Source organism: Callospermophilus lateralis, chromosome 2 (genome assembly GCF_048772815.1).
Source record: "Callospermophilus lateralis isolate mCalLat2 chromosome 2, mCalLat2.hap1, whole genome shotgun sequence".
Taxonomy (NCBI): domain Eukaryota; kingdom Metazoa; phylum Chordata; class Mammalia; order Rodentia; family Sciuridae; genus Callospermophilus; species Callospermophilus lateralis.
Genome location: NC_135306.1, coordinates 141,670,070 through 141,696,376, shown reverse-complemented (window position 1 = coordinate 141,696,376; position 26,307 = coordinate 141,670,070). Strand labels below are relative to the sequence as shown.

General features: G+C 37.2%; 1 protein-coding gene across 2 annotated transcripts in view; it reads right to left on the bottom strand.

The window, feature by feature from the left end:
- Nucleotides 1–4,588: 4,588 nt before the first annotated feature.
- Rab30 (RAB30, member RAS oncogene family) overlaps nucleotides 4,589–26,307 on the bottom strand; it is an 80,818-nt gene continuing 59,099 nt past the window's right edge. Inside the window, exons 1-5 of one of the 2 annotated variants that reach the window (XM_076843923.1) lie at nucleotides 21,811–21,891; nucleotides 21,487–21,587; nucleotides 18,117–18,200; nucleotides 12,262–12,445; nucleotides 4,589–7,901 (exon numbers count right to left, since the gene is read on the bottom strand). In XM_076843923.1, the coding sequence (XP_076700038.1) occupies nucleotides 7,651–7,901; nucleotides 12,262–12,445; nucleotides 18,117–18,200; nucleotides 21,487–21,579 (612 nt within the window). In that variant the 5' untranslated portion in view covers nucleotides 21,580–21,587; nucleotides 21,811–21,891 and the 3' untranslated portion in view covers nucleotides 4,589–7,650. Of the gene's footprint in view, nucleotides 7,902–12,261; nucleotides 12,446–18,116; nucleotides 18,201–21,486; nucleotides 21,588–21,810; nucleotides 21,892–26,307 lie in introns of those variants that run through there. The other variant, XM_076843922.1, reaches the window with a different exon arrangement.

Genomic DNA, 26,307 nt, shown 5'->3' with positions numbered 1-26,307 from the left:
GTCATGCATAAAAATGTGTGCAACAATATATAGGGCACACTTTTCCCCTTTAGATTATCAAAACTCTTCTTAATTCTTTATTAGCTGAATTTTTTAGCAGAGTGGATTTTTTTTAGCTGAAAACAAATTTTACTCATGCACTAGTACAAATACATTTATGCAGCTCCTTTATATACCATCAAGAGCTCCAACCATGTGATATGTCTAGAGGACACTTCAGTGAGTAGAAATTAGAAGCCAGCATTCCAGTCATTTGATTTTTTATTTTAACAACAGGGACATGAAAACCCCAAAAGACTTGAGGGGATAAGAATTTTTTTAATTGTTTAAAGAAATCATTTGACATTCATTTGTCAAATAACCTAAAAGAAATTTCAATTAGCATTCTGTAATTACATAGAACAAGAGAATACTTATTCCTAATGATTACATTCCAGAATGCAATATGATTAGCAGCTGTTTTTCAGAGGGCTTATCAAATTTACTATTGTTATTGAATCAGGCATAATAGTGTAACCTTAAACAAAAGCTGTGCACCATTCAGCCAACTAGTAAATTATGTTATCTGATCAGATTCTTAACTTGTGTTTTTCTGTATATGAATTTTTGCTTTATTAGGCATTTGGTACTCCAACTTTTATTTCAGAACATAGTGCATGCATAGAAAGGGGGTTACCCTTTTGGGTATTGGTAATTACATTCATCAAATATTGTCTCATGGAATTAACTCTTAAAGCAGATCCCAAAACGGGTATTCATGACTCCATTTTACCAAGGGATGGAAACAAGCCACACAACCAGAATTATTCTTCAGAAGCATACTTTGTCATCAATTATATAACTAAAGAAGAAAAATACACGTATAACTGAAGAGTTGATCAACATAAAGATTAAGATCTAAATCTGATATCAATAAGAAGCTAAGAGTTGGGCAGGGGTTGTAGCTTAATGGTAGTGTGCTTTACTATCATGCATGAAGCCCTGGGTTGAATCCCCAATACTGGGGAAAGCGGAAGAAGCAACTAAGAATTAACAAAAACTTTCCTGACATTGAAGGGAAGAATGATTACCACCTTAATGAGCTTTTATCATTATTTAAGTGAAGTTAGGCAAAAAGAGCAATAATAAGTTGCCAATGTGTCTCCTTAAAAAGAAAGGGATCAACCCATTTTTCTTACCATGGAGAATGGGATCAAAGAGGAAAGAGGTTTAAATTGCACTGTGAGGTATTTCAGTTCTAAGATTAAGTTTCCTGATAAGAAGGAGTTTACAACCCTGCAATTGCCTATTGAAAGAATATATCTTTGCAGAAGTATATAAAGAAACAGTGACAGTAATGCCCAAAAGCAGATCAAATAAGTGATTTTCTTTTAAGGAAATCAAAAATGGAATTGTTTTCTTTTAAGCCAGGAAGGTTTTTTGGCTTTTGTCTCTGAAGGATCTATGCTTGTATCACACCATCCAAAATATTTTTTGAGTTTCCCCAGATGATCTTAAAGTGAACATCCTGCCTCAGCCTCTCACATAGCTCAGATCACAGACACATGCCACCATGACCAGATCCAAAATCTTAAGTAAGGAAGACAGAACTAATAGTTGAGTGGTTACTGTTTACTGAGCACTCTGCTTTCAATTTATCTCATCTAATGTTCATAATAATGCTGATAGATCTATCATATATATTTTTTTTCCTCAAGATTATGTGCTTTGCCTAAAGTCACAGCTAATTTATGCATCTTAGAGCCCCTCTCACCTAAATTAGTGTTCCCCTTCTATATATCTCCCTACCTCAGTCTTTAAAATGTCAGAGTCATCACCTACAAAGGATTTAATCAGGAACTAGACCACAGCATCTTCAAAATTCTGCTTTAAGCTAGTGGGAACATAACATTTTGACTTGAACGTCTCAGTAGGACAAATTAGTGGGGGCTAGCCTTTGTGTTCTGACCTCTTATCCAAAGGAGTCAGAGGAAGGCTTACCCAAACTCAAGTATGTTTCTCCCCATACTGATTCAAGACCAGTGACTTTTTGGTTTTTAAACCAATGAAAAGCTATTATTCAGCCTAGCAAGAGTACAAGTTATTTTGTAGGTGGAATCATTTGGGTGATAGGCTTTATTAGCAAAAATTGCTTAGAGTTATCTCATTTAAAAGCAAAGGCCGGGGCTGGGGATGTGGCTCAAGCAGTAGCACGCTCGCCTGCCATGCATGCGGCCTGGGTTCGATCCTCAGCACCACATACAAACAAAGATGTTGTGTCTGCCGAGAACTGAAAAATAAATATTAAAAAAAAATTCTCTCTCTCTCTCTCTCTCTCTCTCTCTCTCTCTCTCTCCCCCTCCCTAAAAAAAAAAAAAAAAAAAAAGCAAAGGCCTATGCTTTGTTACTTTATACATGGAACAATTTGGCCTCAGGTTTTTAAAACTCACTTTCAAAAGAATCAAGGAAACCCACCAAATGTTATTTGAGATCCCAAGGACTGCTTTATGCCAATGACTCACCAGTCCATCTCACGGAAACTGAAAAACTTAATGTTGTTTTATTTTGTGGGATCTTAAATGGAAGATTCTGCTCTGTTAAAAATGCCTATCCTAAAATCCTGAAGAGATCATTATCATTACACTGATACAATTTCCATGATTCATATAACTTACAAAAGTAATACCTTTTTTAACTCAACAACTAGTTTGTAGTTTCAACAGGACACTGGTGAATGGACTGGCAAGCCAATCCCAGCTGCAGATCAGCCTCTTGGCTTAACAACACATAACCAACCTCTTCCCTGAAGGGTGGCAGAAGAACAAAGCCTTTTTAAGAAAAGTATTAGCCATGGGTCAAAAGATACTTAATTAAACATGTTATGAGGAGAAAAGTACTGTAATGTAGAATTTTAAGTTAATAGTCATTTAGTCAAACTTCTAATCAATGCTTGAATCTTCTCCACATTCTCTTTGCTCAGTTCTTATCTGTGCTCTGCTTGACAGAAGGTATTGCTTGAAGGTATTGTGGCCCCTTTCTCCCTGAAATAGAGCCTAAACCAGAGGCTCTGTAACCTCTATTCCGTGGGCCTTATTCCACCTTTTTGAACTACAGAGCATCTTGCTATAATAGACTAGTTGTATCCACCTCCCCCCAAATCCCTCAATTATTCTTCAAATGTCTTAAATTTTAAGTTCCTTCACAAGCTGGTTATGCCTCAATTTGTTTTTAATTTCAAAGTATGGCTCCTAGGAATGATTATAACATTTCAACATCATGGGACATCAGAAAGAAGTGCCATTTCTCCTCTTCTAACATTACTATTTTAGTTAGTGGTTTGAAGGTATTTCTTAACTCAGTATGAAGAAATTATCAGAGTGTACAATGTAGCAGAAGGCAGCTTTCCTTTCAAATATAAAAGAGGCTCTTGTCAGAAATGAAATCCAAAGAAAATAGATCCTATATCTTTGCTGTTAAAATTAGTGTTTAACAATACTGCTTACTAGGAATACATTTGTCAGAAAGATGAGATGCAAAATTTTTTTCAGTGCTTTTCTCTAGTTAATTCTAAAGTCTAACAGTTACATCAAAACACACCTGTCAGAACCATAACTGAGGAAAGTAACCAGTTGCAGTTAAAACAAACAAAAATTCTAGAAAAAAGAAATGGCAAATCCTAAATAAACCTCTTCCAGAAATGAATGAGGAAGTGATCCCTAGGTATATATGACCATGAAATACACAAATTCTATAAGGTTAAGAAATAGAACACGTCTGTCTTTAAGGCCATTAATATGATACATGGAGGGAAAGAAGCAGTTTTTTTATTATTATTATTATAGATGACATCTCATTCTGTGGCTTAGTTTACCAAAAAAAAAAAAAAAAAAAAAAGTTTAATCACAAGACCAGTTCAAAATCATTTGCAACTGGTTATTTTTGTTTTATTTATTTATTTATTTATTTATTTTTGTTTTGTAATGGGGATTGAACTCAGGGGCACTTGCTCACTGAGTCACATCCCCAGCCCTATTTTGTATTTTATTTAGATATAGGGTCTCACTGAGTTGCTTAACACCTCACTGTTGCCAAGGTTGGCTTTGAACTTGAGATCCTCATGTCTCAGCCTCCCAAACCACTGGGATTACAGGCATGTGCCACCATGCCCAGCTTGCAACTGGTATTCAGAGTGAGTCATTAACTGAAATTTGATGCTGGATCTGGAGGAACTATGGGACAGCTTAAAGGATAGATGAGGCAAATAATTAACCTAGTACTGTGGGGGTCACCAGTGTCTTCCCAAGGCATGTATTCATGAACAGAAGAAGAAAGAGAGATTCCAGTTCTATGTTGAATTATATTAACATTTAATTTATGATTTGGTAAGAAAGGTACACGCTACTGACCAAAATAAGATATTTGGATTAGGATCATTTTAGACTTGTTGTTACCAAATCCTAAATCAGAACTTGACATGTTTTCAAATCAATCAAATTGAGTTTCATTTTCAGTTATTTTCTTGCCACTTTACTCAGGGAGAGATTCTAATGAAAATGACCAAAAGATTGGAAAAAGAAAAGCCAGAAAAAACCACTGACTTAACCCAAATAATGTACAGATATTTGGCCTTTTATAATCACAAATTAAATGTTAATATAATTCAACAGATCTAATGGAAGTATACAAAGGAGCGAAAAGTCTTGCGTAGGCAAAGGAAAAGGCATGAAATCCTTTGAGGATTTATTTATACAAAGCCATGTCATTGATAACAGCAAATTATGATTTCATAGATTTTCCCAAGTCTAATTCTATAACATGAAGATGTTTTCATTGGAAGCTGAAAAGAGTTTTGCTATATATTTAATAACTTTATTAAAAGAAGGAAAAGATCTTACGAACAATGAAAGGCATGGACTCTGGTCTTATTTGTCAGAGTCAAGCCAAACTAAACTACAATAAAGAAACTTTTTTTGTTTTTTAAATCTACTATTAAATAAGAATTTGATTTTTCCCCCTAAGGAAGGCTCATCTCAGCAAATATTGCCCTAACAATAAGAACAATTAGGCAAACCAGTAAGTTTAGGTCCTGGCCTAAGTTAAGATGACTTCATTTAATTGTATTTTTCTCAAGTTCTACTTGAAGGAGTAGTTATTGAACAACAACAAAAAAGTCCCTCATAGCACTAAATCATTTATTTGATATTTATTGCACCTGTCAGAGCTTATTCTCAAACTTGAGATACATTGGTGGACAAATGTCCATAAGGCCTAATCTGAAATTCACAGAACTAAGAAAAACAAAGCCCCACATTCTCATGTGTCCCTGTTGACAGGCCATGGATGGGTAACTATAAGCTACAGAAGACTAGAAGGTACCAAGAAAGAAAAAATGCCAAGAAAACACTCTAATCTCAGAATGAGTCTGACCAATGGTATATGGAGAGGGTTAAACCCTAGGGAATAAGATTTCCATAATACAAATGTGGCCCAAGAAGCTGTCATTTTGGAACTAAATTAGTCCAATCCAACAAAGCCCTTTAAGTTTGCAAAGCAACTTTATTTTTAACATACTTGCTACTGTGAGATGAAGCTGGGTCATCATATGCTAGGGACATTGGAATTTTGCCAACAAAAAAAGTAATAAATACAGATTTAGGAACATTATCTTGCAGTTTAAAAAATAGGTTCTGCCCACCTTGATTAACTTATTTTTTGATATTTTAATTGCTGACTTAGTGGAAAAGATGAGGAGGGAAAGGCAATAATTATAAATTATTTGGGTTTGTATTAAAGTTTTTTTTTTCTTCTGTAGAGACAGATTCTAAAAGAAAGTTCAAGCTTCTGGGATCTGCTTTTCTTTCCCATAGAATCATGAAAAACACAGTGAGGCCAATCAGAAGAATCAGGCTCCTAATGATACATGTAATTCCATGTGCAAGAGATTGGTCATGCTGAAACCTGATAGAGAAATGCTAAAAATGCTTTATCAATACTGTGTTCTACATGACTCATTTCTTTATAATTAAATAGCTTTCAAACATCAACATATCAGGACCGAGATTGTCACCATCTCCAGCAACAGCAGAATTACATATCATACCCTTATTCTATTACTTAACATCAATCAGATATGCTAAGCAGCAAGCTACAGAAACATCTGACAGCATCAATAGCATTCAGGTTTAATTACTTTCCCAATTTGCATCTATATCAGTGAACAAATTGGAAAGTATCAAAGTATGGCACTGAAGAAACAGCAACACAGATTGAGCAGCACATCTTGCATTTTGAGTCCTCTTTTAAAACTGGCTAAGTAAAGGCATATATACCTCCTTTGAATTGGAGGAGTAACACATGCATATCAGGAAGGGAGAAAAAGAGGACCAAAAGGGGAGACCAAGACAGAGAGGAAAAGAGAAAGAAACAGGAAGTTTCATGAGTCTGAGAGTAACCTTATTATAAAGAGATGATAAAGGACAGCTCAACCTGCTTCCACAGCAGAATTTTTTTAAGGTTATTGAAGATACAAAAATGATTTGTGAGGCTTTTCATCTGTTGCTACTCGTACTTTTGCTAAAAAATATCTACAAAAATCCTAAGCCTTGGTTTGTCCAAGAAGGATAGTACCAGAAAGTAAAAGATGTGACCTGTTATCAAGGACTGTGCTCTGCTTGGAATCCTGTTCTTCAGTCCATTAATCCACAGTATTTTGGTCATATCTTGTCTGTTTTCTCACACTATTAGTAATATCTAAGAACTAGTCTTTTATAGTAGAATATCATCAGTCATTTATATTTTTTTAATTTTCAAACTTTTACTTAAAGGGCAGGAAAGATTAGAGAAGAAAATTTAGAGATTTGAAGGGGAACATGAAAGAAAAAGTATTCTCTTCCTAGAAATTCATTCTAGAAAAGATAGTAATGAAACTTTGAAAAAGAGTGCCGATTCATGGAATTCCCCCATTTTTTTTTTTTATTTCTGTGTAATACATTTAAGGACATCAATGTACTAAAATGTTTGGTCTGTGAAATAGCAGAATCATTAGCACCAAAAGGAGTCATGGAGCTTATATATAATTAAAACAATGATTGTTTTTGTTGGTCATGGGTAAAGGTTTCATATAATTTTTACATCCGAAAGTTCTTGAAAGTGCCTGTGGACAAAAGAAATAACACTTTTCAGAATCTCCATGGGGTCATCATTACACACCACAGAGAGTACTTGGCCTTCCCAGTTTTGGTTTACCTGGTAGACAAGAAAACCAGGGCCACCAGAATATCATCACTGAAGCCCTAGAGAACAGCCCCCACATGCGCTTACTGATGTGCAGGGGGAATCCCTACAGTACGCTTCCCCCTGGACTGTGTTCAGGAATGCGCTTTTACTTGCTTTTTAAAAAAAACAAAAGCAACATGCTCTGCAGATCATGGAGCGCCTAGTGCAATTTTCTTCTCACTCTAACTCCAGACTGCAAAAGGATGAAACCGTTATGTGTTCTGCTAATGCTGGCCTGTGGACAAGGCCCTTGGCCTGCCATGCTTTGTAAGCTCAGGAGCCCACAGGAGTCAGAGGGTCCCAGAGCAGGAGCCACAGTCATCGTCTGATCTCCCCAGCAACTCGTGGCCCATTGGGGCAGCTGCTGATTCCTTTTGCTTCTCCTTGCCTCAGCTGTTAGTTGAAATTACAACAAGTCAAATAGCTGATGCTTTTCCCTTCTCCAGGGAGGGGTGAAGATACATTGTTCACCAGTGTGTTCTGTCTGGCTTCGCTGATAAGTCGGCATGCTAAGTCAAGGAAGAGTTTCTCCACATTATCAGATTCCTTGGCTGAAGTCTCCAGATAATACATGTCCTGAGCTTCTGAGAATTCTTCTGCTCTCTGCTGGGAGACCTCTCTCCTTTCAGCCAGGTCAATCTTGTTTCCTATAACAGTGGTATGATCAAAGAAAGAATCAACACTTGACTTTCTGCCAGCTCAGAAGCATAAAAATTAACTTCCAGATCTGAAGTCAAGCCAGACAGATGGGCTAGTAAAGCAAAGCAAATGTGACTGTGATTACTGGAATGTTTCTTTTAAAATATTAGCACTATTTATAATGACAAAGAACTGGAAACAACCCCAATGTCCATTAGTAGGGTACTGGCTAAGTAAGACTGTACATCCACACAGTGGAATATCTGCCCCTGTAAAAAGCCATTAGGAATATTTTCTATATACTACCATGAAATGAGGACACTAGGATATATTAAGCAAAAAAGGCTGAGCAGAAAAATATAATTTACAACTAAAAAAAGGGAAGAATATGAATATATATAAAACACACATCTTAATTTAAAAGATAATGGTTACCTATTTAAAAGAAAATAAAAACAGGGTTGAGAGGATAGGAATAGAAGTCAGGCTTCTCTGAATATACTTTGTTTTATAGTTTTGACTTCAGAAACTTACAAATGTTTTTCATATTTACACATTTAAAATTACACAATTAATACAAAGTATAATCCCTAAAATTAAAAGCAAAATTAAACAAAGATGGCTTCCATGTAGTGGTATAACCACACACAACTATTTCAAGTGAGTGTAACATATGGTAATTTAACCATACATCCTTAGGTATACATGCTGAAGAAAAAGAATTAAAGAAAAAACTCTCAAACAGTTCCACTAATCATTTTGTCAGTGGCAGTGCTGCTACTGTTACTATGAAGCTGCTATATGTGTATTATGGGATAAAGCAAATAAGTAATTATTCTAGTATCACTGGGAACTAGAATTTTTGTCACAAGAAGGAAAAAAATACAGATATAAGATTAATGAAGTTTAGTAAAATTTCTGCAATCCTGAATTGTAAGTGGAAGTTTCAGTATGAATAATTCATGATGTATTTTATCTTTTAAAAGATAACAGATGTTTTCAACACCTACTCTCCAGGAAACCTGATAAAGATGATGTCAACTATTTTACCTGGCAACATCTCTTAAATGACCCAATTGATAAATCACTCTGACCTGGGAATTCTGTGTATGAATTATAAAGACCTACTGGAATGCCATAACTTGGGCTTCCTGAGTGTGCTGATTCTGTCCTAAAAATCAAGCTTGTATAGTTGTTATAAAACAAGATGGCTCCTATGGGGCACTGGGGCTTTTAGGCCAGGCAGATTCCTCACTTGTCTGAATTGAGCCTTGTTTCCTGACACTTGAATTGTCCAGGTGCAGGGAGAGCCCTGGAAAGCTGTGTGGACTACTATGAGAACTCCTTTCACTGAAAAGGTATGCCTAATGCTGACCTGCCCGTAAGCCATAATGTAAGTGAATATGATGCCAAATGTAACTTATGAGAGTCTTGTCAGAATATTTAGTAGAGCCTAGTAAGACAACCCTCTTGTGCATGGTACAGAATCCAACATATGCACACACACATATCAGCCCTGCCCACTGAAAAGCCTAAAAAGAATGGCCAACCTACCAATAAGGGGAACTTCTAACATCTAGATTGTGGCCTCTAAATAGAAACTTACCATTAAAAAGAAACTATTTCTTGAGCAAATGAGGTCTGGGTCAGAAAAATGCATGGATTTACCTGGAATACTTGTCATTCCAGAAAGCAAAAAAATTATCAAAGAATTCCTAGGGTCATATCAAAAGATTTCAGGAATTCATTTGAAGCAATTTCCACTATCAAAATTTGAACAATCAGTAATAATTGGAGAATCAATAATAATTGCAAGGTAGTAGAATACAATAAATATATTAAGTCCACAAGTTCATATTCTATTAAAAATATAAACAAATTTCAATAGTTAATCAAAGGTCCTAGGGAATGAACTTATTACCTTGAAAAGCTGTGAATTTTTTAAAAAATCAGGTGTTCTTCTTTCTTATCCTAGAAGAACTGTACCTGAAATACCATATATGGGGTATTTTTGCTCAAAAAAAATCCCCTAAAACAAATAAATCTCATCAGGCCTCTAGATTTATTTACAAATCTGTGAGAAATGCAGGTGAATAAGGGACATGTCAAATGACACCACAAAGAAAACAACTGATCCTTATTAACTCTATAGGACAAATGCTTTAGTGATAAATTCCAAGAGAAAAAGAAATGGCAATGGAACTTATAGATAAAGGGAGAATTAAAAGACAGCAATAAAGTATAGGGATTTAGATTTGATTTGAACAAACTTACCAAAAAAATTAGGAATATTTGAACATTGAATTTTTGAGGCTACTAAGGGATTGTTAATTGTTTTAGGTGTGAAAATGACATTGTAGCTCAGTTTTTTTTTTTTAAATCTTATCAAAGTCACATACTGATATTGTAAGGTAATGCAAAAATTTGAGACTTCTTCAAAATAATCTGGGAGGAAAGAATGGACAGAACAGATAGGGAATAGATAAATAAGATTGGCCATGAGTTAGGTGATACTTTCTGAAGCTGAGAGATGTATTCATGGGATTGTGTATACTGTTTTCTCTGATTTGCTTATGTTTGAAATTTCGATACCAAAAATTTTTAAAGCCAATCCTTTTCATATTGAACTAACTTATCTCTCCTCAAATTTCCATTTAACTTTTTTGGATAAAATCCCAAGAAGTAATGCTTGAACTTGAGGGCTTTCTCTAGAAAGGGCTTTCTGTGGAACTCAGAAAACACAGGTCCAGAGCTACAGGCTTTCAAACACTTCATGGCAAGGGCTCACCACTGTACACAAGTGTTTTCAGTAGTGGAACACTAGCTCATAAAGAGGCAGGTACTTAAATAGCAGCCTGAAGGAAAAGTCCAGCAACTTGTTACAAAGCAACATGGTACACAATGTGACCTTGGACAAAGAATTTCACATCACTGAGCCTTTACTTCCTAACTTACAAATTGGGGATCATGACATGTAAAGTTCCTAATATGATTACTGGCATCTACCAGTTATAATGCTTGTTATAAAAAGTTTACTTAGTGTACTGTTAGCTATAATTTGTGACTTAATGTTTCAGAAGTTCCTTACGCATTTTTTTTTAAAGTCGGGTCTTGTTAAACTATACAGCAATTCCTTCCCCAAAGGAAAACATTTACAACCATACAATTATTAAAACTTTTCATCACAACTAGGAGTTTTTAGTGATCTGGTTTTTACTGTAATTCAATTTTTAATGAGTATGTTTGTCACCACAGAAAAGCAAGGGTTGGCTTCTGGTTTTCCCTCTGCTAGACAGAGGTTGTCTTCCTACAAAATGAAACAAACTGCAGCATTTTTCCCTTAGTGGACTGTTTCTGAAACAGAATTTCTCAAATCGGCAAAAATTTAAGAAAGGAAAAAAATTAATGAAAGTATTTTAGATAATAAATTCATTATTGGAGCAATTGTTTATTATTACCTTAGAAGAGATATTTCAGATGGGCTCGGTGACACATACCTGTAATCCCAACAGCTCAGGAAGCTAAGGCAGGAGGATCACAAGTTCAAAGCCAGCTTACCTTACAATATCAGTATGTGACTTTGATAAGATTTAAAAAAAAAAAAAACTGAGCTACAATGTCATTTTCACACCTAAAACAATTAACAACCCTTAGTAGCCTCAAAAATTCAATGTTCAAATTTTCCTAATTTATAATTTTTTTGGTAAGTTTGTTCAAATCAAATTGTTCAAAGCAATTTTGCAAGGCCCTAAGCAACTCAGTGAGACCCTGTCTCTAAATAAAAAGTACAAAAAATGGGCTGGGGATGTGGCTCAGTGGGCTGGGGATGTGGCTCAGTAGTTAAGTGCACCTGGGTTCAATCCCCAGTACCCCCACAAAAAAACATTTTCCCCCTTTTTATACTAGCAGTTTCTACCACCTTGTAACTAGGTTTTTAAAAAATGTATAGCAGCCCACATAACTTTTGTGACCACCCAGCTTCTCCCCTAGAGCCCAGAGAAATCAGTAATGTTTTCTACTTTATTTTCCTAAACTATCATGATGGGATAGAACTGATTTTTTTCTCTCTTCAATTGCAGAAGAACTAATGTTGGTTGCATGACTTATCTAGCTAGAGACTACATTCTTGTGGGCTGGGGTTGTGGCTCAGTGATAGAGTACTTGCCTAGCATGTGTGATGCACTGAGTTCAATTCTCAGCACCATGTATAAACAAACAAATAAATAAAGGTCCATCTCTAACTAATAAATTTTTTTTTAAAAAAAAGAGAGATTACATTCTTGGAAGATAGCAAGGCATAAGCCGTATGTGATTATAAATTTTCTGATGCCCACAAATCACTTTCCCTCCTCATTTATGCTTACTTACCCACTAACACAGTGATGACCTTGTTGCTGGCATATTGTTCTATCTCCCGCAGCCACTCAGGAAGGCAACGGAAGGATTCCTCACAGGTAATGTCATAGGTAAGGATCAAGGCATTAGCGCTTCGGTAATAACTCTGTGTAATAGAACGAAATCTCTCCTGACCTGCAGTGTCCCAGATCTGGAGCTGTAAAGGCATAACAGAAGAAGCAGGTTGGAGAAGTAGAAAATAAGAGAGTATTAGCTTGCTTTACCTTGGAAATGAGGATATCTTCTCCCAGATAATTTCAAGGTCATTTTCTGCCATAAAGAAAGCACTTACAATTTGTTATTATTAATGTTGTTAGGTGTTTCTGGTTAGAAAGAGGTTATTTTGTTTGTTTGTTATTGTTTTCTATGCTATTAAGAGTTCCCTCTTTGTTAAAAAAACTTTATTGAGTATGTTCCAAGCTCTATTTATGCACTTTGTATGTAGTAACTCATCTTCATGATAATCCTATAAGGTAGGATATGCTTTCTCACAAGAGGAAACATGAACATAGAGTATAATCACTTGCTTGGTGTCTCAAAGCTCAACAAGGCATTATGGTCCCAAGCTCCATGCTGCTATACAGGGTAAGCTGTCATTCTGTGGCTATTGGTATTTCAGTCAGCAGAGATGGGGGAAAAAAATCCAACCTCACCACTCTTTCCAGTTCAAAATTCTAATGAACATATTAATGTATTATCTTTGTTAATGAAAACAGGACCATGCCATGGCAGACAAAAATTTTCCTTCTATCACTTTTAAGCTCTATGACCTTAGGCAAGTCACTTAATTTTCAACCCCCACTGTACAGAGGGGTTGAAAATAAACAACCTGCTGGAAGTTCACATTTTCTAAACTCATCTACTAGTTCTAAAACCTAATAATGGATGGTTTTAATAACCAAATAAAAAAAGGCCGAATAGTTCCCTTGATTCTCTGCACATAGCAGGCAAGGATTAGAAGAAACCTGTTTTCTAGAGAGACTGCTGAGTATACAGCAAATCACAGGGCCTTGAGAAATAATGTTAACACAATAGTAATCCTTTCTGACTGAATACATTTTGCAGGTCACAAGTGTATTTACCACCTTTTTTTTGTGTTAATATTTCAATTTTATTTTATTTTTAAAATCTTTTATTGATTTTATTTTTTAAATATACGACAGCAGTGGAATGCATTACAATTCTCACTACACATATAGAGCACAATTTTTCATATCTCTGTATATAAAGTATGTTCACACCAATTCGTATTTACCACCTTAACACCACTTCAGGGAAGGCCTCTCCAATCTACAGAATAGGTCAGGTACCCCATCCCCCACTCCCAATCTCCCCAGTGGCACCTGACACATTGGATCATCTAATAATTTAGTAGCTCTATTCCCCACTTGACTCAAAACTTCATGACCATGCCATCTTTGCCACTGCAGACTAATTTAAATGTACCTCTGTACCCAAAGTCGTTTTTTTTTTTTTTTTTTTTTTAAAGAGAGAGAGAGAGAGGGAGAGAGAGAGAATTTTTAATATTTATTTTTTAGTTTTTGGCGGACACAACATCTTTGTTTGTATGTGGTGCTGAAGATCGAAACTGGGCCGCACGCCTGCCAGGCAAGCGTGCTACCGCTTGAGCCACATCCGAAGCCCCCAAAGTCGGTGAGCAGATGGGTGACTAGTAGTCTCTGTCTAGTAGTAATCTTCAGCACAGACTCTCCTTTGATTTGAAGTGACAGCTACTCTTTGATATACATGAAAGTCTGTGTAAGCCAAAGGCAAACATACAGATGGAGTTAGTTTTTGTTGGGACAAAGTTATTTCTCTTCTCTGCCTCAAACCTAGGGACATGGTTCCTTTCTGCTAGGATGTACTTAGAATAGCAGACAATTGTTTTAAAGCCACAATGACCCTCTAAAACACTTGTGATTGGATTTAGTTGCTGTCAGTCTTAAGAAATCAGTATGTTCTCATGACTGGCACATCTTGGGAACAGCTTTGAGCATTGTTCTGGAATAATGATTTTATGACCTTGCCAAGATATATGTTATTTTCTCAAAGGGGGCTCCCTACTTCTAGCCTGATAGTTGATTATTAAGGGTGTTCATACCCCACTGTCTTTATCATTCTCTGCAATCCACTTGCCTTATTTCAGCATTTACAAGACATTAACCTAGGCAGGGCACTGCAGTAGGCACAGGAGGATACAAGACAAGACACAACCTCCATCTCAAAGAGCTCAGTCTATAAAGAAGCCAAATCCATAGTTAATTAACTAACATACAATGTGATATGTTCCATTATAAAGGTACCAGAAAGATGGTTTCTCCTAATGTTAGTCTCATATTTTCAGTATTGCAGCCATGGATTTTCTAACCACTCACCTCCAGCATGGGTCTGCTCCACTGTCTACTCTTCCTTGCATACCACTTAACCTCTACTGTCTCACTGTCACAATAATGCAATGTTGTCCTTGGTTTACTAGTCTGTCTCCCTTACTAGACTGAGTTCTTTGAGGACCAAGGGTATTTCCCATTTGACCTCATACCCCCAAGTGCCTTCCTAAAACAGTAGAGGGGAATGAAGATTAACTAAATAAATGAAGGTTTGTGGAATCACAAAGGAGGGATTCATTAATTCTCCTTAAAAGATTGGTGGGATATAAAAGAAGATTCCACAGATAAAATGTTATCAGAGCCAGATGATAGTAAGTTTTTAGTGGACAAAGATTACCTTCCATAGTGCTAAGCATAAAGCACATACTATAACATGGGTGGATGGGCAAAGAGCTGAAGGAATCAATACTTTTATGAGTTGCCTATATATGCAACATATATCTAATTAAAGAGAAATATATCAAATTTTCTATCATAACTAAGGTTTAAACGTTTTAAACAAAGCTTAGAGTTTTGCTTATTACTTATTAATTTATGATAAGACAAAAAATTCAATGTATAAGAGAAAACTATGTATTCCAATTTTTTATTATGCTTAAATATACAAAAGAAAATTTATCATTTTAGCCATTTTTAAGTACTCAGGTCAGTGGGCTACAAATGTTTTAATTCTATTTTCTGCCTGAGGTCACTTTCATGATGCATTCTACTTTAAAAGGGCCTCTTCCTTAATTTTACCTCCAGTGATTTAGCATGTATTCTCAGTAGCTACAAGAATATTTCTAATACCTCCTATTTCCCACTTTCAGTCTGGAAGCCATTCCTGAAAGACTGGTACTAATACGGAGGGACAAGGGGGCTGAAGTCAGGAGAGAGAACCTGATTCACGGTCCTGCCACTTGCTGAGTGGGTGATGCTGCACCAACTGATAGTGAATTTTCTTTTCCACTGATTTTACAGGGTTCTGAGAAAGCCTACAAAATACTAGGAAAAAGACACTAAAACATCACCAAGAAGAGGAACTCAATAAATGTCAACAAGTATGACAATAAGACAGACACTGTTTCCTTCTAATAACAGGTTATTTCTCCTATATCCACACATTAATGAGGCCCTTGAATTAATAAGGATGAATGTAGTGATTTCATATCTTGAGTCAATATACTGGGTTAGAAAAAAATCACAGGAGGATTGATTTGAGGGCTGGGGCTGTAGTCCAGTGGCGGAGTGCTTGCCTTGCATGTGTGAGGTACTGGGTTCGATCCTCAGCACCACATAAAAATAAATAAATAAAACAAAGGTATTGTGTTCATTTACAACTAAAAAATTTTTTTTAATTGATTTGACCTGGATTTAGAGGATTAGCCTACTCTCATTTTTTTATAAAGTTACAGAACCCTGAAAGAAGTATTAGGGATAGGAACTGCACTGCAAATACAAAGATGAATAAGACACAAACCTTGTTCTTAGGGAACCTGTGGTCTTGTGGTGGAGTCAGTCACCATAAAATGATGAACTCTAGAAATGTAGTATGCTCTTAAAAATGAGGCTATGGTTTTCAGAAAGAAGAATAAATGGAATACCTAAGCCTAGAGATGTAGGGGGAACAAAAATAAGCTGCTTCTTTAACCCTAGGGACCATTTCTTATTCACCCTTATTTCTGCCCAGTGTTTGCCATAGGTAGGTACTATGGTCAAACAAATGAACTCACGTATACAATGTATAAATGGGAAACTCAGACATCTGGAAGTAAAATGCATGAAACAGTAGTTATCCTTACCTAACTCCAGTTGGCAACTACCCCATCTCTGCTGGAACAATAGAAAGCAATAAAAGGCTCTTTCCACTAATGCCTCTAGAGCACACTCCTGTCTCCTTCCTATCCCCACACTCTAGTTCCTTCTTCTCGCCCCAAACACTATTTTCCTGACTTTCTGGTTGGCATTTACATGGATTTCACACCTTCCAGTTATCTTCCAGCACCCTGAGCTCTCCATTCACTATTGTATTTGTAGATGTTTCTGCAGTAAAGACCCATTTTGATTCAGGGCTGGAAGACATACCAGGAAAGCTTTGTTATCCACTCAGAGGCCTCAGCCTATAACTTATTTGTGATGGCAAGTATCTATGAAATGCTGCAAAAACATTATGGACTTTCTATGCCCTTCCCAAGGCTCTCAAAAGGAGGAGGTGGATGCAAATAACATGGACCCAAATTTGGAATGCTTAGGTTGGGATCTAGCTAGAAGTCTGATGCCAGCTTTCATCATTGAGCTGGTTATGGCTGGATTTATTACTTCCTTCCATGGGACTCACCTCTAAAAAACCTGACAATGGAATTTCGATAAATGAATGGCAGGTAGAACACAGTGCCTAAGATCAATATCTTTATCCTCTTTTCATGTAATTTAGTCTCATTTCATATTTATTTCCATCACCTTCCTTTCCTTGCTCCAAGGTAATGAGCCTTTTGTAGCTTCATTCCCCTCTTATCCCATAACGGGAAATGGCAGGGAGGCAGAACAGGTTCAAATCCTCCATTTCCCTTCCTGACTAGACAGCCATGAATAAGTAAGTCACCTATCTTTTTTTGAAGTCTGTAAAACAAGAATGATGCCACTTACCTCACAGAATTTATAGTAGAAATTAAGGTAACTATAAAAACACATGTAAAAGCACCTAGCAAAAGCACTGGCACATAGTAGGTACTCAAGAACACAATCTCTCTTCTCCTGTTACTGGAAATACCATACTTCTTTCAGGTATATCAAGCCACCCAGAAGTCACCAAATAGAGAATAGGGTAGAGATCATGGATTATTTCTGGAACCCCTCATTTATTATCTATTACTAGGAACAAAGGTACATGGGAGATAGGATAGTTTTTAATAAGTGACTAATATGGCTTCATTACCTAAAATAAAATTTTTCATGGACCTGCTATTATAGGAGGCAGCATAGTTTATTGGCTCAATTCATGAAATCCAAAAAGAAATTTCTTGTTGTTATCACTTCTGATATGACAGAAGATAGGACAAACTTGCTGTAGCCCTTTTTTCTGTTCTAATCTGTAAAAATATCATCTAAAATCCCTTCCTCCTCCCACAAAGGGACTAGAAATAAGTGTCATAGCTGAATATACTGTTTTCAATGTCAGTTTCAATCAGATTTTTCCCCCACTGTGGATAAAACCCACAGGTACTTTACCACTGAACTATATCCCCAGGCTTTTTTTTTTTTTTTTTTTTTTAATTTAGAAATAAGGTTTTGCTAAGTTGCTAATCCTCCTGCCTTAGCCTCCCAAGTAGCTAGAATTACAGGCATGTACCATCACACCTGGCTTTTGGGAGATTTAATAAATGTTATAAAAACATGACTACACAACTTCCCCTAAGCTTACACACAGCACACAAAAGACAAGTTGAACATTTAGCTTCTTACCTTTACTTTTTCACCATTAATCTCCACTGTCTTAATCATAAAATCAACTCCAATTGTTGCTCCTTGACCTGGGGGGAAAAGACCCTAAAGAACAAATAATTGAAACAACAGTTATGCCCATCCTTCAGGTAAATGAAATACTTCTTACATTTCATATTACCAGTACCAGGCTCTTCTTCTGGTTGAGCTAATTGGTAGAAAAAAGAATGTTGGCTGGTCTCATGGAAGCCCTGTTTAATTTAACATTGTATGTATGTTTTAAGAGGAAGAGAGAAGGGAGAACTTGGGATACAGAAATCCTGACAGAAGCAGAAACAGAAGGTGGATCAAAGAAATGGGTTGAGAGAGGGTGAAGGGGGAGAATCAGGAAAAGGCAGTGGGGGAAACCTGATTTTAATAAAGAAATAGAAAAATCCAGGGAGCCACTGGAATGAGACTAGGATTGTTAGAATGGGGAGAAATGAATAGGCAAAATCAAGGAAGCTCAAAACTAGTTATCATGATTGGTCAACAAATATATGAAAAAAATGTTCAACATTTCTAGCAATTAGAGAAATGCAAATTAAAACTACACTGAGATTTCACCTCACTCCAGGCAGAATGGCAATTATCAAGAAAACAAGTAACAATAAATATTGACAAGGATGTGGGGGTAAAACGTACATTCATATATTGCTGGTGGAACTACAAATTGGTGCAACTACTCTGGAAAGGAGTATGGAGATTCCTCAGAAAATTTGATCCAGTTACCCCACTCCTCGGTATACATCCAAAGGACTTAAAATAGCATACTATAGTGATGCAGCCACATCAATGTTTATAGCAGCTCAATTCACAATAGCTAAGCTGTGGAACCAACCTAGATGCCCTTCAACAGATGAATGGACAAAGAAAATATGGTGTGTGTGTGTGTGTGTGTGTGTATATATATATATATCTGAACATTAGTTAGTCATAAAGAAGAATGAAATTATAGTAAATAGATAGAAGTGGAGACTATCTTGCAAAGTGAAATAAGCCAATTCCAAAAAACCAAGGCCAAATGTTCTTTCTGATATACGGATGCTAACATACAATAAGGCAGGGGAGAAGACTAGAAATTCATTGCATTAGACAAAGGGGAATGAAAGGAAGGGGAATGGGGATAGGAAAGATATAAACCATTAAACCAGGAGGCAGCAGACTTAGGAACTCCAGGTGACCTCAGACTAACCATCCTCCCTCTCTGGGCCTTGAATCTGATGAGCTTTACCTCAAACTGGAAATATAGCAGTTTCCAGAGGATAGGATATTAGCAAAATTACATGCATAATGTAATTTACTATTGTATAATATTTCCTGTAAGCTTAGAGAGAAAGTTTTGGATAGCAAGGAATTATATCAGGAAAGAACTCTATACCTAGTCTCTCCCCCCCTTATTCATCCATATTCTAGAATGTCCAGAAATTAAAGCAAAATGGACTTTATTAGCTCTGACATCTAAGACTGGGGACTCTCTAATTAAGTCCATTTCCTGACAAGAGCTCCTTAATTAAAGTTTGAACTTAAAAGGCTGAGCTTCAAACCAAAAAAAAATGTTCCATTGCGTTTCTGCAAAAAACGTAAATATAAACATTCATAACTTTACTTACAAATATTGAATCAATTTTCTTCTACTTTAGCTTGGCTCAGATACAAGGTTGCCAAGCTTCAAGTTTATAGCTCCAGCTGTTTTGCAGCCTAACAAATGCCAAAAAAATAAATCCTTCCCAGTGCTTTTCCCCACCACTTTGTTTCCTAACCCTTCATGTCTCAAAAACAGCTGAATCCAATTCATTTTAACTGCTTACTAAATAACAAACAAGCTTGTCTATGAAATATGAACTTTGGGGGTAGTTGAGGGACTGGGAGGATAATAAGTAGACAGAAAAGAAAAATGTGCTTGTTGGTAAAAATTATTGTTCAAGAAGGAAAGCATTTTCACCTTCAATGATAGGGTTTGTGTTTTTAAAGAGAATGATCTCAGAGGTTAGAACCCACAGGACATAGAAATATCAGGCTGAGAACTAAGAGACCCAAATTCTAATCCCATTCTTGTCACTAGTATGATGTGAGATCATAAGCATGTCATTCACTCCCTCTACATCTAAGGTTTTCATCTGTAAAATGAGAGGACTGAATTGAATCTCTGACCTTTCAGTAATGAAACAAGGTCAAGGGAACTTTTGATAAAGGGATTGAAAATTTATCTGTATCTTTGCAGTTCCACAGTCTTGTTCTTCTCTTAAAAGCAGAAAAGATTACTAATGTTAGACGGATGTAAAACCAGTTGGAGTTTCAATGTATCTCCAAGGTGGTTAACTGAGCCCCAGATGCCTGTTAGCTTTTTGCTTTTGATTTCATCAGGCCAAGGCTTAGTAAAAAGCATGAGCTATTTTCTGTGTTTCTTATCATGGGAAAAACCCTGACATTTCCAAAGTAACTCTGAGCCATAAAGCTGTTTGTGTTATCCAATCTGCCTCTCCAGTTTTCCACAGACTTCAGAGCTGAAAGGGGCCTTAGAGTTTATTGGGCTCCCTCATGTAGAGCTGGGAGACCTGGGAAGGGGAGGAACTAGAACAAGGACCTGTGTTTCAGCACGAGCAGTGCTCTTTCCATGGCACCATGTTGCCCTAGACCTTAGAGGAGCTAGTCTTAACTTTCCCAATGTGTACTTTAGCAAAATACAAGCTGAATGCATGATAGCCCAGAAAAAGGCTTCATTCTCCTTTTCATAGGAAAACACAAAAGGCCAACTTTAGAATGATTTCTGATTTTCAAATTTAAAACAGAATGTAATCTTGGCTAGTGAGTTTCAAGAAGGCAGCCCCAAAGGAAACTTGAACTTAGATCATATGATAAGGCTTCAAACCAGAAAGGACAATCAGTTCAGAGAGTTCTTCACTGTTCTCATCTCATCCCCATTTATGAGGTTTAGAAAAATCAGCATTTTGGTTCTAAACCAAAATGATTCACGCAGTTTCTTGGGGAGGCATAGGCAGGGAGTTTGAGGTTTAATTTGCATTAATTTATTTCCACCTTTGGATTATTAAGAACTAATCTATTTTTTATCCAATAAATTTTGAAACTTCATACTGAAAACGAAACCACTTGTTCCTTTCATATAAGGAAACAAAAAGAGGTATGGGAGGGTTGGTATTGACCCCCACAGCCAAGCTCCCTTGAGGGGATTTAGAAAAAGCCTAGGCTACAAAACTGATACCACTTTCAAAGAGTGTGTTAAGAATGCACAGCCTAGAGGCTGGCCCTGGGACCAGGCACCCAATCCATAAGATTCCTCTCAGGCAGGCTAGACAGATAAAACCCACTCTGGGCTTCTGAGTGCTCTTACCTGAGTGAACCGTCGAACTAGGCACGTCTTCCCCACACCAGCGTTGCCAATTAAAACAATTTTGAACAGGAAATCATAATCTTCCATACTCATTTACACAGCTGCAAGGCAAATACAGGCAAGAGTGAGAAAGGCCCAGAGAACCCAAGGTGCACCAGCCCCTTCTCCTCAGGAATAAGAAATCTGACTCATTTGAAGAGCAATTTAATGTTCCCCTCTGGTGACCCTGCCAATGAGAGAGGAACACAGGTGTCTAGTCACAGATAGACTTCATTCCTCCCAGCTACGTCATGCCACAGAAAGTAAAGACAGATGTCCTTTCACCTGGTAACCTTTATTCCTCCAAGCAGTCAGGTCACAAGTCCTCAGTGATAAGATCCATTTTCTTTCAGTATAAGAGAAACATCACCAGGCAAGTAGGGGGTGGTGCAGAGAAACAGGGACAAAGGAGAGTCCATCCAGAACTATAAGGATATTTATGTATTGTACATGGCTCTGGAAAAAAGTACTAGCAGCTAGGAGACTGAAGGGACTGTAACTATGAAGGACCCTTTTGATCTCCTTCAAGTCCTGGGGGTCTTACCAGTGGAAGTTATAGTCATCTTGTCCTCCAATCCCCACCTCACAGATACTAAAGGGACCCTGAAGTGCCTACCTTTTCATTCTTCTGGGCTTTGGCATTTATGAGTTTGCCCTGTCAGGATGCCTTCCCTTCAACATTATGAAGCCCTTCAAGGCCCAATGCAAATAGCTATTTCTCTCTGAATTTTTTACTAATCTTACTTAAATAAGGCAAACCACTTCCACCAATCTTCTGTCCTAAGACTTCACTTCCTATACACAGTTATTCAAATATCTGTCTCATCCTTGAGGGAAGTGATTATGTCTTTCAATTCTATATTCCCACTCTCTGGGACCGAGTTACCCTTCATAAATTTTTACTCCATAGAAGGAAAAAATAATGGGCATATTGTTTAAGTATAGGCCTTAGTTTCTCCAACTGTGCTGAAAAGAATACTGTAAACTGTCTACTTGAGAGGACATTTTTTGAAGATTTTAAAAACAACCTCTCAAAGAGCCTTGGTATCCCATCCTGGTGAAAGCAAGTTACTTATTAAGTGTTTCTATAGTACTCTATCACCTGGGAGGTGGGCCACCTCAAAACCAACCAAGGAAAGTTAACAACAAAAAAGTTAAATAAATCATAGAATAGGTCCAATAGACTCTAGAGGGAGAGGCAAAGGATAGACAATGACCCCCTGGGGTGCTTGAGAGAGTTAGAGAAGCCTCAAGGTCACTCCTACCAGGAACTAAAGCTCAAATGGCTGCAGGCAGAGAAAAGAGCCCCAGGGGTTGAACCTGTCAAATATTGCTAGGGAAGTAAATCCGCTGCATACAAATGTGGTATCCAGTGGACTTAACTAGCTCTTGATAAGATGACTGGCAACCAAGCCAACACCCAGGTGGCCACTCATAGGGTTCTCAGTTCACTTAAATTGTGGAGGAAAATCTTTCTTAGTGTAAGAATCTGGGTCCATAGCAGTGGTTTGTGCTGGCCATATGTCTGGAACTATGTGGCCCTTTATGTATATTTCCATTTGTTTCTATAGTCCAGAGGCTGAATTCTCAGGTAATATACAGTGTTAAGGTATATTACCTGAGAAAACTGAGATTAAGGAAAACCAAGGGGGCCCGAAATCATAAAACAACCAGACTTCAAGTTCCAAGAGCATGTGTGCCATCAAAAAAACTTTGGAGCTGAAGAGACCCAGGTTCAAATCCTGCCTGTGCTGCTTTCTAAGTGACAATTTTCCAGAGCTTCAACTTCCCTATTAACAAAATGAAGCTTAGATCACTTATAACAGAATAATGATGCGTGAAGAAATGAATGGAAACCTCAAGGACAGGACCAGGCCCTTAGTCATCCAAACTCCTTCACTTGACTCACAAGTTTTCCATCAGCTGGTTTCCTCCTTCACTGCCGGCCTCATCTCTCACCAGCCTCCTTATAACCCACACATGAAGCTCACTGGATTTCTTCTCTTCCTTAAATACTGTGGGATTGATTTTCTCTTCAGATGTTCACACATTCTATTCCTTCTGCCCAGAACACATGACCTAATTTCCCATCCCCTCCCCCAGTCCAGCTAACTTTTACTTCCCCTTTAGGTCTCAGCTGAAACATCCCTTTCTCTAGTTACTTCTCTAACTTGACAGGGAGCAGCTTGGGCCCCCCCTATGAAGGTTCTCCTGACACCCTCTTCATCTCCTATGATAATACCCACCACACTTTACTATTAACTGCTTGTCTCATATTTCATCCCCATCCATAAGCACCTCAGTACTACTGACACATTCATGACTGTGCAGCATGAGGTAATGAAGTGGACTGCACCCTGATCCCAACCTATTATCATCATCATCAGCATCAGCAGAAGCAGCAGCATCTCACTGGATATAAAGTCATCTAATGTCACAACTATGGGGTAGACACTTGACATTCCTAAATTACAGCCCAAGCGAAGTGAAATAAGAAGGCACTGAGGTTCCACAGATGCTAACTAGTAGGGTTGAGATTCGAACCCAGACAACTGGCTCCAGCACCCACATCTTTGAACCACTAGATAGTGCCTCTCACTATACCTGGCTCAGAGTAAGACCTCAAGAAAGATGTGATGAATTGAATGAGGGAGGACAAGCATTTTTATAAATGTGATTTCCCTTTTTTCCTCCCCTCTAGCTTCAGACCCAAAATTCTACCACATTATAATAGTTCAAGTAAGAAACAAAGTCAAAGTCCTGATAAATTTCAGGGATGTGATATGTCAGTTAAAACTCACTGTTAAAAGTAAAAAGAAAACTCAAGGATATGCAAGGTTAGCAGGAAGATGAAGCTGTGTGGACCAGGACTCACTGCTCCCATGAGCAAATAAGAAACAAGAAACATGGGACTGAGCTGTATTCTTTTCCTGTGCTTTGCTTGTTTGATGCACATTTATTTCTACATCTTTGCCTGATGTCAAAAGAACAAAGTAAGAAATACAGAAAATTCCAAAAATAAAGAACTCAGAAACAGTGCTCCTAAGAGAAAGTTATCAGTGCCCAAACTATGTATCTTTATGAAGAGAAGAAAGAGGGGCTCTGTCAATGCTGTGTCATGTGGTTACCACCTGGAGTAAACCACAGAAAAAGACACTTCCCCTTTCTAAAAGAAACTTACTTTTATGCTTTGTTGAATATGTTTCAGTTTGGGGTTTTTTGTTTTTGGAGCTGGGGACTGAACCCAGAGGCTCATGTATGCTAATCATGTGTTCTACCACTGAGCTATACTCCTAGCCCAAGTATTTTTTAAATGAACCTCTGAAGAAAATGATTGTGAGTTTAAAACTTCAGGCTTAAGATGGACTGTAAACTCCAGATTACCTGCTTTGATTAATGTTCTGTTTCTAACAGAAAACATGTGACTGTATGATTACACGACTGGTGTGATTCTACATCGTGTACAACTAGAAGAGTGAGAAGTTGTACTCCACTTATGTATGATATGTCAAAATGCATTCTACAGTTATGTATAACTAATTAGAACAACAACAAAAACTTCTTTTAAAAAACAATCATCTTAGCTGGATACAGTGCTGCATTCCTGTAATCCCAGGTACTTGGGAAGCTGAAGTAGGAGGATAACAAGTTCAATGCCAGCCTTGGCTGCTTAGCAAAATTTTGTCTCAAAATAAAAAATAAAAAGACTTGGAATGTAGTTTAGAGGTAGAATATTACTGGGTTCAATCCTCTATACCAAAAAAAAAAAAAAAAAGACAAATATTCTAAATAAAGGGAAGAAGAAACTTTAAAAAAGAAAGAAAACACGTCTGAATGAAATGTTCATAGATTCTCTGGAAAAACCAAGCTTTGAGTAAGCTCTTCTGTGTAGTCCATAACATAACAAACAGCCCAGGCATCAAGGAATCACTTTGTGATGAGAAAGTATCCAAGAGGTGGAGAGATACCCATTCAGAAGTAAACTAGTTATAACCAACACTAAACTGACAACAAAAGTCACACCTTGTCTCACATTTAGGAATGCCAAGTGAGGATCAATCAAGCACATTACAAGATGGTCTTCTGCCAAATTCTGGGGATTTCCCATTCTGTTACTGTCAATAATAACAATAATAGCTAACACTTATTCAAAGCTTATTATGTACCAGGTACTGTGTCACATGTAGTTATGCAGTTAATCCTCACAACTCTATGATGTAGGTAATCTTTTTTAAATTTTTTTATTCTAATTTGTTATACAGGACAGCAGAATGCACTACAATTCATACTACACATAAAGAGCACAATTTTACATATCTCTGGTTGTACACAAAGTATATTCACAACATTTGTGTCTTCATACATGTACTTTGGATAATGATGTCCATCTCATTCCACCATCATTTCTAGTCCCATGCCCCTCCCTTCCCCTCCCACCCCTCTGCCCTATCTAGAGTTCCTCTATTCCACCCATGACCCCTTCCCTACCCCACATATGAGTCAGCCTCCTTATATCAGAGAAAACATTTGGCATTTGTTTTTTTTGTGATTGGCTAACTTCACTTAGCATGATATTCTCCAACTCCATCCATTTACCTGCAAATGCCATGATTTTATTCTCTTTTATTGCTGAGTAATTCCATTGTGCATATATACCACATTTTCTTTATCCATTCATCTATTGAAGGGCATCTAGGTTGGTTCCACAATTTAGCTGTTGCGAATTGTGGCTATAATTGTTGATGTGGCTGTGTCCCTGTAGTATGCTGTTTTTAAGTCCTT